This window comes from Eurypyga helias, unplaced genomic scaffold, assembly GCF_000690775.1.
Source record: "Eurypyga helias isolate BGI_N326 unplaced genomic scaffold, ASM69077v1 scaffold1789, whole genome shotgun sequence".
Taxonomy (NCBI): domain Eukaryota; kingdom Metazoa; phylum Chordata; class Aves; order Eurypygiformes; family Eurypygidae; genus Eurypyga; species Eurypyga helias.
In genome coordinates, this window is record NW_010272590.1 from 1 (window position 1) to 10,274 (window position 10,274).

The following is a 10,274-nucleotide window of genomic DNA, read 5'->3' on the forward strand; positions in this document are numbered from 1 at the left end:
GGGTGGTGAGGCCCTGGAAGAGGTTCCCCAGAGAAGCCATAGGTCCCCCATCCCTGAAAGTGTTCGAGGCCAGGCTGGATGAGGCTTTGAGCAGCCTGGTCTAGTGGAAGGTGTCCCTGCCCATGGCAGGGGGGTTGGAACGAGATGGTCTTTAAGGTCTCTTCCAACCCAAACAATTCTGTGATTGTATGATTCATTCATTATGGCCACAGGTGAATCTAATAAAAAAAGGAAGCTATGTGCCAATTCCCTTGGCTTTTCCACATCACTTTTACACAGATGAACAGCAATGTTAGGCTTTCTTTTTTGATTCCAGACCTTGTACTGCTCAGTACCATACCTGCTGTTCTGATGACATTATCAATAACCTCCCTGGGGACCGGCTCATCACTGAGAAACCTGACAGACCTCCTCTTATCGAGAAGCTCATAAAACATCTGTGACCTTTTAATCATTTCAGTCTCAGAGTAGCGCTCCGCGAAGAAGGGAACATGGGCAACGTTTTCATCAAGTCCTTGCCACTCTTCATCAACCTCTGCAAGAAAATAAAAGTGGTTAGGGATTTTTTTGGCTGGAGGACACTGTTTACATCTTCAGCATTCACCACCATAACGCACTTTAGCCCTCACTGGCATACATTGCACTTCTAGACCACTTGAAAGGCAAAGTCTGAGGTCCCAGTTAACATAGTTCATTGATCCATAGCTCCAGCTACTGAATAAACACCTTGTTTAAATACCGAGAGGCAGGATGGGTCCTGACTTGCTGTAGCAAGTCTAATCCATGAAGAAGTTATGGTCTTTTCCACTTCAGTCTGCAAGCCTGCCTGTAAAAATAGCTTACAAGCTGAAAGAGCAGTGAAAAGATAGCCAACCTTTCAGCCCACTTTTCTCAGTAAGTAAATGTGAAAACATGTTCCTTCCTGAGCAGTCTAATAAGAAAAAAAAAATCAATCAGATTATTGAAATTAAGGAGAAGACTTAACTACCAAGATGTGTAAAATTTCTTTTGAAGAGCTGAATATCAGCTTCTTCCCATATTCGTGTTTCATAGCAGAAGCATTACAAGTCTAGGCTCTGCACAAATGTGACTTTGTGGTTAAGTTCTTTGGTTTCATGATACTTTCAGCATAAGAGGAAATGGGTGACAGGCATCTATACTTTGAATAACAACATATCAAATGTACGATATTGTGTTTCTTGTTCTTAATTTAAGAACTCAAAATGGTTCCTCATTTTACTGAAATCTGTCTCTGGGGTTTTTTTATACTAGAAAATGCATCTTCTGTTGTCTCTGAGATATCTTCTTTCTCCTCTGAGTTCCCAGAATCAGCAGGAGTAGCATTTTTTACAACTATGATGTGCAAGTTAAAGACATTCACATTTTGCATTTCCACTAGTCCACAATATTGAACAATCTGCTACAGAGGGCTGAGTCATGAAAAAAATACTCCAGTTCTTTTGCAGTTGCCACTAGGCTATTAGTCCAGAATCATAGCAATTGCCAGTGCAAATTCAAACAGCAATTATTTTTGTGGTTTTGTAGTATGCAGTTGCCCTAGAGACCAGGCTGATCTTTGTTCATTGTATAAACAGCAGTGAGATACTCACAAGTGTGGCTCAGCATGTGCAAGAGGCTGCAATATATCTAGTTTCATATGTTGAATATAAACAGAATGATTCTGGTCCCCAAACAACATACTTTTCATTTTCCATGCAAGGAAGTCACCCAGAAAGTTTCTTTTATTTAGCATTTCATGACTGTGTTAAGCACTCTCAGTCATAGTCTGCAAGGACCTAGCTTCAGCATAATGGGAAGCAGTGACCCATTGTAAAAAATCTTTTTGTGGGTATCTTGCACACTCAAACTGAAAAAGGAATAGGATGCCTTTTCCTAGTGTTCCCTTTGTGGTTCATACTTAGTAAAGTAGATCATTTACTATTCAATAGCAAACAGTTGACCAGGACTTGCCCTTTCCTAGGATTCTGGTGCTCTTCTCCTTCAAAAACATTGACACCCCATTTTTTGTGTTGCTCCTCCACACTCAGTGAAGGCAGTATCACAAGGTTACAAAGGCTATGTTTACACCAGCAAGTAGTGTGGTGCATTAGGATGTTGACAGGAGGTGTTTCTGCTGCGGACCCAGAGTTCAACATCCTACATGTCTGAGTGGTAGGGTAGCTGGGGAAGGCAGGCAGGGAGACTGATAGAGCTCTGCATCCTTCCCATCCCTTCCCTGCTAGGCATGGTACCATAGGATGCCATTTTCAAGGACCACTATGTTAAGCTGGTAAAAGCCAATATGCAACCTCTCCTAGATTCACAGGGCATATGGTTGCAGAATAGTTCACAGATGCATATCTCTGCCTCTCGCGCCTCTGCCTGGTGGTTTGGAAGAAGGTGTAACCCTCAGCCTGTGGGGCAGGGCACATGTAATCAGGTACAGTGACCTTAGTTCAGTTTTATTGAAACAATTGCTGTGAAGATGTGAAAACACAAGCTAAAGCCATACTAGATAAGAAAAAAAACAACAACGGTAAAAGAAAAGTAAAACACCTTTCACAGACAGAAGTTGAGGCAGTGGTGGCTAGCAGGCAAAGGATTTGAGAGAAAAAGGGATGGCCTAAAAATGTATAAAACCCTAAGAGAAAAAACAGGGAGTTGGGATATGGCAACCCAGCAACCCTTCTTGATTTGACTGAGGACTGTGTGACCAGTAGAGAAATTCAGAAGGTGTCACATTAGGACTGATACACCACTGCTCAGCCTAGTAGTTCATTAGCCCTTCCTCTCTTAGGTATATTAGCCAGCACATAATCACTTTACCGTCTTAAGTTGTATATATCCTGTATGCAGAGTTTCTTCACATGCTTTAAAAGTGATGCAGAGCAGGGGGGTTGCAGTTGATATAGACAGGACAGAAAATCATGCAAGCTTTGAACAAGCTTCTCTTGAAGGGTTTACAGACTTGGGAGCCGGATAGCCACCTGTGTCTGTCTTGATTGCTACAAGAAAATAAATTCTCCCTCTCTAAACCCATCTTGTGTATTGGAGTACTGCTACTACAAAAAAGGTATTGGCTGTTGAAGTGAGCCTTAGCAGTTACACAGAATGATGCACGTCTTGATTTTATCCACGGGCACTAGCATAAAAGGAGTTTCTAAATGGGAGAAATATTTTCCTTATAACAAAAAACTTCCTGAAATCAGCCAAGGTTGTTACACAGAATGATGCACGTCTTGATTTTATCCACGGGCACTAGCATAAAAGGAGTTTCTAAATGGGAGAAATATTTTCCTTATAACAAAAAACTTCCTGAAATCAGCCAAGGTTGTGCATTGTGTATCAGAAGGCAGAACCTGATCAGAAAACTATGCTGAAAGTAGGTATTGGATTAGTGTCTTGGTGAAAATTTCAAGTCAGACTATACATATATATATATATACACACACACACACTACATGCTTTAGTGATCACCCCTATCCATTTCCCAAGCTTACAATGCTCACTGTCCTAGGAAATAGAAATAGACTATTTCCAGCCTAGAAACAGTCAAATTAAACTAAGTCCAGGATTCAAGAGTTTTTATCTGCTCTCACCATTCACTTTCTTATGATGAGGTTTTATCAAAGGTCAGAGAACAGGAAAGAGGGTACATTCAATGCACCATACCTTTTATTCAGCCACTGATGGAGGAGGCTAACACCTACTCCTAAGCAAATCCAAGCCTTCCTTAGTCATCTCTTTTTCTAGTATTATTGAAAACCCATCAACAACCATTTTGAGTCTGAGATACCAAGACTAGTCTATAAAATCCTTAAAATCTTTTCAGCAGTTTGTCAAAAGGGAGCAAAAACTGGAGGAACTAAAAGAAGTAGCATGGTGAAAAATAAGGTTGCTTTGAGATGCACTGTGTATTGGAACAGTGTGAAGCCTACTAAGCCCCCAAGGTCATACCTAGATCAGGCCACATCTTTACGAGAGAGTCATATTACCTCAAACATATCATTATTATGAAGTACATGGCAGAGGGATAGCTTTCAAGGTACAGACTGAAGAGGACATTATGATAATATTAGAAAACAGGCTTCCAGCTGAAGCGTCCAATATCTTAATCAAACAACCAGTTCTTCTCTTGGGACAATGAATCTCAGCTTTGGTTTCAGTCAGAGGGGAGGAAGTTATATAAAAAGAACACCTAAACTGAGATTATCAGTTCATTCAGTTTAATTGTCTAAATGAAAGGAAAAGCAGGTCTATGCTCTGTGGTTCTCAATTTTTAAGGGAACAAATTTGGGGACAATAAGGGCTTAAGAAAAATTAAGTGGGAGAACTCAGATTAAGGAACTCAGGGATCAGGAAGCAGAGAGATTTGGCATTTCTTTAAATCAGAGGTATAAAATTAATCTTAGATGTAATTAACTGAATAAACATCTCAATTAAATGATCTATAGGCAACTAAGAATGGAAGAAAAGGATTAGTTAGCACAGAAATCTAGAGTTTGTAAGATTAGAAAGTATAGAACTTGCAGTGTTACCTGAGATCAAACCAAGTTAAATTTTGAGAGGTTTTTTCACTTGTTTTGTGGGTAGGTTGGTTTTCGTGTTTGTGGGTGGGGTTTTTTTTCTCTCTCTTTTTTTTTTCTTTTTTTTTTTTTTTTTTTTTTTTTTTTGGGGTTTTTTCCATCTAAGTAGAAGAAAAGAAAATAAGTGAAGCTTCTGTGTGGCCGAGATGGTTTAATTTAATACTAACATGGTGAAAAAAAGAAGCATACTTTCAAAGATGCTGGACATGGGACAAAGGTGAGGTAACCAGTGAGATTGAAAAGGGTGAAAATTATTATATTGAAGCTTAGGTTTTGTAAACAAAACTTAACACACTCAAAATTAAATACTGGCTGAGGCAGAAGAACACAAAAGTAAGAAAGAGAACTGACACACAGAACCAAAACTCTCCTGGCAGTTTTTTTTTTTTAATAAATTTCTCTCTTCCTTTTTCTCTTCTACTGTGTGCCTACCATTCATTCTTAACAGTTAACATTATCCATATGCTAAGCTAAAGTCATTATCAGCACCAGCTGCTTAGTGCATGCTCTCTGTATCTTTAATTCCTGTTTGTACAGTTCTACAATACTACAAATGTCTTGTTTATATCTCTGTGTATTCTATGATATGATGGACAACAGACATCCTGCTGGTCAGTCTATTATCTTGTTAGCCACATTCTCAAGATTGCCATCAATTCTGTTTGCAATAGTCATCAGGGTTCCTGCTTTTTAAGCAAATCTGAAACGACTTTGGCTCAGATATCCCAAGTGAAATCTTATTTTAATAGTACTATTTCTCTATCAGAAATTCCTCTCTGGATACATTTTAGGATGATGTTTTTATTCATTCCAGCAGTTCATATGGGAGAGTGTAATCAGCCTACAAATCACGTAATAAATATTGCCTCAGTTTGTGGTTAAAATTCTTACCACGTCATTTAGAAATTTCACTCGTACACTCTTGGTTGTATGCAAATAACACAAAACAATATTAACAATTGGTCCTAAGACACCTCACTAGTGACTTCAGTCTAGACCAACGTATTTGGTTTCCAACCAGCTCTTTCAGTTTCTTCTCCAAGGAATTACTTTCTAAGCATAGAATTCCTCTTCCTATCATCTTTTCCAATACGAAGATATGATGCATAGGAAAACAATTAAATGTTGTCCTGGTTTTGGCTGGGATAGAGTTAATTTTCATCCTAGTAGCTGGTACAGTGCTGTGTTTTGGATTTACCATGAGAATAATGTGATAACACACCGATGTTTTGGTTGTTGCTAAGCTGTGCTTATACTGTCAAGCACTTTTCACCTTCCTGTGCTCTGCCAGCACAAGAAGCTGGGAGGGACCGTAGCAGGGACAGCTGACCCAAACTGGCCAAAGGGATATTCCTTGCCATATGATGTCATACTCAGTATATAAACTAGAGGGAGTTGACCCTCCCCTCCTCTTAGCCATGTTCAGTATATAAACTGGGGGAGCAGCAGCTGCAGCTCGGGAACTGTCAGGGCATCAGTCAGTGGGTGGTGAGCAATTGTATTGTGCATCACTTGTTTGTATATTCTTTTACTATTATTATTATTATTATTTTATCTTATCTTCCCTTGTTGTCCTATTAAACTATCTTTATCTTTTTTTTCTGATCCTCCTCTGCATCCCACCTGCAGGAGTGTTGGGACTGATCAAGAGGCTGCATGATGCTTAGTTGCCAGCTGGGGTTAAACCACACCAAATATATATAAAGGAAATTTTGAGATCTTTGGAATTAAAATGCTGGGCAACTGACCCTGTGTTTTTTTGCCTGATTATTGGCAAACTGCTACATAATCTGCCACTATAAGAATCCCAGTAGTGAATCCAATCCCGAACTGAGTGTGGGGCTAATGGGGTGCCCTACTAACATTAGTAGTGGTTAGCAGGCTGATCCTGGAAACCCTAAGAGTGGGTCAGGGATCTTACGCAAAAGAAGCATCAAGTGGAAGAGGCAGATTCTGGAGGAAACAAGCCAGCATCAAAATACTGTGACAATGACCTCTAACTGGAATATAGTTGCAGAAGTTTTCTTAAGATCTTCAGAGGAATGGAATGACTGATTCATAAAGAGAAGATCTGCTGGTTTACCTAGGAAAAGGAAACCTGAGAGGTAATCTGATCACTTTGTATAAACTACAGGAGGGTATACACCATGGCTGGAAAAGCATCCTTTAAACTAACAAGAGGACAGAACGGGAAAAATAGGTATAGGCTAGCATTAACTAAGTTTGGGAAGGCAGAGAAGGATTATTAACCCATAGCATGAAGTTCTGGAATAGTCTTCCAGAAAGGTTAGAAAAACAGGGTCCAAAAAGTCCAGTTTTCAAGTTTATTCAGCTGATGACAAAGGCTGGAGGTGTGTGCAGCAGCAGGGAGACAAGCACGACAGATCATGTCCGTGTAAGTCCTGTGTTCCTAAATGACACAAAGCGTGAAATGCCACTGAATTGGAAAACTAAACTGCTACTGCCTCATTCATGTCAGTAGTATTTTTTAAAGATATAGTAAACATTTGAACTTGGGAAGAGGACACATACTTCTGAGCGGGAGAAGTCTATTGTAAGAAATATCACAAGCAATGACAACTGCATTTTCAGACAAGATGGCAGATCTGCACCTTATGCACATTGCTTTATAGTCCTTAAGTAGAGTACATCACCAAGCAAAGTCCCCACAATTAAATATGTAGCAATAAAATGCCCTTGCTAATCATCTCTGCAACTGATCCCCAGTGTAACCAGGATACAAATAAAATTCATCCTCATCCTGCACACCACTGTAAACTGGGTCTGTATTTACCTTATCCATCAATTGTATTGATCTGAATATATAACCAAGACAGTGACTTATGTTTGTTCTTAATTTGAGCCTAACAGGTGTATTGCAGTAATTAACTGGGCAATTATTTCATTACAACAAAGGATAAAGACTGAATCATATGCCAAAAATTATCTTTGCAAGATCACAGAATCATAGAATGGTTTGGGGTGGAAGGACCTTAAAGACCATCTAGTTCCAACTCCCCTGCCATGGGCAGGGACACCTTCCACTAGACCAGGTTGCTCAAAGCCTCATCCAGCCTGGCCTTGAACACTTCCAGGGATGGGCCATCCACAGCTTCTCTGGGCAACCTGTTCTAACTGTGCAAACCTGAAGTGGTGGGAGACTAGGTACCACCATTTGGGGATCAGATGCCCTAGAAGAGAGCCCTTGTGACTAATTGTTCAAGACAAGGCTGAAGTAATATCTTTTTCTTCTGTATCTAATTGGTAATCACTCATGGCCTAATACAAGACATGGCCAGGCACACACGTGCAGACCATGCTTAACAATCCACAGCACAACCATCTCTCATTCTGGATCTCACAAATGAAGGAAAAAGTTATAGGACAGATGGGTATGCAAACAAATCTGAAGTGCTGCCAGCCGTGGCATTAAACAAACAGACTGAGTGAATGCTTTGCACTTATCCAAAGATCTGGGTTTCTGGCTGCTCTGAGAAATTCCTTCTCTTCAGCTTCCAAAGCATCACACAGACAAGCTTGGGAGCGCTTGGCCCTCCCACTTCTGCCCCTCACTGCCGTTAAGTGACTCTACTGAGCCTGTCCAAGCAGTTCAGTGAATTACACTGAACTTTGCAGCTCAAAGGTATGCCCCTCTCTGCAGAAACACCCCTGCAGTGCCACTTGTGGGAAGGTTCAGAGGGCCGATGATGCCCGAGTAGGTTGAATGCTTCTCTTACGGAGTGCTTCACTCTCTTGGCAATATGCCCTCACTTTGGCCATGGACATGTATCCAAAGGCTCGGTCTTCAGCTGCCCTTCCTGCCAGGGGGCTGTTCAAAATTCACCTTGTTCACCTATGGCAGTCCTAGATACTAGCTTTAGGCAAGGCCTTAAAAATGCTTCATCTCACCTACCTCAAATCCTCCTCAGAGGAACTTGGTCTTTAAACACAACCCAGTCTGAGACATTTAAGTAGAAATTAACTTTTTTTGATAAAGTAAGATACATTGGTAAAATAGAAGAATTTGCACATCAGGTAAAATATTCTCTACTATTCACAAAATCTGTTTACATCCATGTTTGCATTTCAGCATCTAGTGTAGTCAGTGAAGATTTTAACACTGACAATAAGGTGAGTATAGTGTTGGAGCGAGTCCAGAGGAGGCCACAAAGATGCTCAGAGGGCTGGAGCACCTCTGCTATGGGGACAGGCTGAGAGAATTGGGCTTGTTCAGCCTGGAGAAGAGAAGGCTCCAGGGAGACCTTATTGCAGCCTTCCAGTACCTGAAGGGGCTACAAGGAAGCTGGGGGGGACTTTTTACAAGGGCCTGTAGTGACAGGACAAGGGGTAATGGGTTTAAATTGAAAGTGGGGAGGTTTAGATTAGATATCAGGAAGAAGTTCTTCATGGAGAGGGTGGTGAGGCACTGGAAGAAGTTGCCCAAAGCAGCTGTGGATGCCCCATTCCTGGCCATTTTCAAGGCTTTGAGCAGCCTGGTCTAGTGGAAGGTGTCCCTGCCCATGGCAGAGGGGCTGGAACTAGATAGTCTTTAAGGTCCCTTCCAACTCAAACCATTTTATGAAATTTTGATCCTTAATTACAGCATCAGCAGAGCAGCAGATCCTTACCAACGTGGCCACATCCTCTCCTCAGGCTGTGCTTTCCCCTTGCTGAAGAAAAACTTCCCCAAGCATGATGCAGTTATTTTAAATTTTCTGGAGATAAAAGACACGCCTGTTTTGCAAAGACGTTGGTTTTGAACCACAGTATTAAGGGAAAGATAATTATTTGTTGTTAAAAACAACATAGCACTTAAGCCTAATTTAATGTTGGATTATATGGTACATCGAGAGAAGTTTTATTTAGAAATAAATAAATCTCCTAACTACAGCACAAACATATCTATCTACTAGTCATTTTTTGTAAGCAATTTAAAAAGCAGTACAATTTTGAATTAGCACCTGAATAAAAGGGAACACAACTAAGACATAAAAGAATGACATTTTATATATATGGAACTGTGGCAGTGAGGCTCCTTGCTAAGAGTTAATAGGTTTGTTTATTTAGAAGATCTACATTTTTCGAACGAATAGAAACAGCTGTAGTGAAAGACATCACTGATAATTCATGGATTATCACTTGAACTACTCAGGGGAATTTTAATTTGCAGCCTTTTAACTGAAACAGTAAGCCATCAGTGACAAAGAAAATATGGGATAATTTCATACAGAATCTATTTTACATTGTACAAAGGAGGGTTCAACATATGAACTGACTTTCAAAGAGATTTTGTATATTTGGGAAAAAAAGTTTTAAAAGCTCACAAGTATCAACTATTTCCAGAAACTGATACACAACACTAACTCGAAATACACTGAACTCTGCGAAATAAAGAGAAAGGTATACGTGCAGAAAAAAACCAATGTAAGTTTCAAGAGTCCTGGGAGCACACTTGAGGAATGTGTCCTTGTGGGACAAAAAAACCCCACAAAAAGCCTTTGAAACCTGCTTGGGGGGCTGATACACAACACTAACTCGAAATACACTGAACTCTGCGAAATAAAGAGAAAGGTATACGTGCAGAAAAAAACCAATGTAAGTTTCAAGAGTCCTGGGAGCACACTTGAGGAATGTGTCCTTGTGGGACAAAAAAACCCCACAAAAAGCCTTTGAAACCTGCTTGGGGGG

General features: G+C 40.3%; 1 protein-coding gene across 1 annotated transcript in view; it reads right to left on the reverse strand.

Annotated features, from left to right (window-relative positions):
• Positions 1-340: 340 nt before the first annotated feature.
• The window catches only part of LOC104515255 (iodotyrosine dehalogenase 1-like), a gene marked incomplete at its 3' end in the record, with an annotated part of 11,022 nt that continues 1,088 nt past the window's right edge, over positions 341-10,274 (reverse strand). The window contains exon 2 of the mRNA XM_010159164.1: positions 341-535. Within this exon, the coding sequence (XP_010157466.1) occupies positions 341-535 (195 nt within the window). The remainder of the gene's footprint in view (positions 536-10,274) is intronic.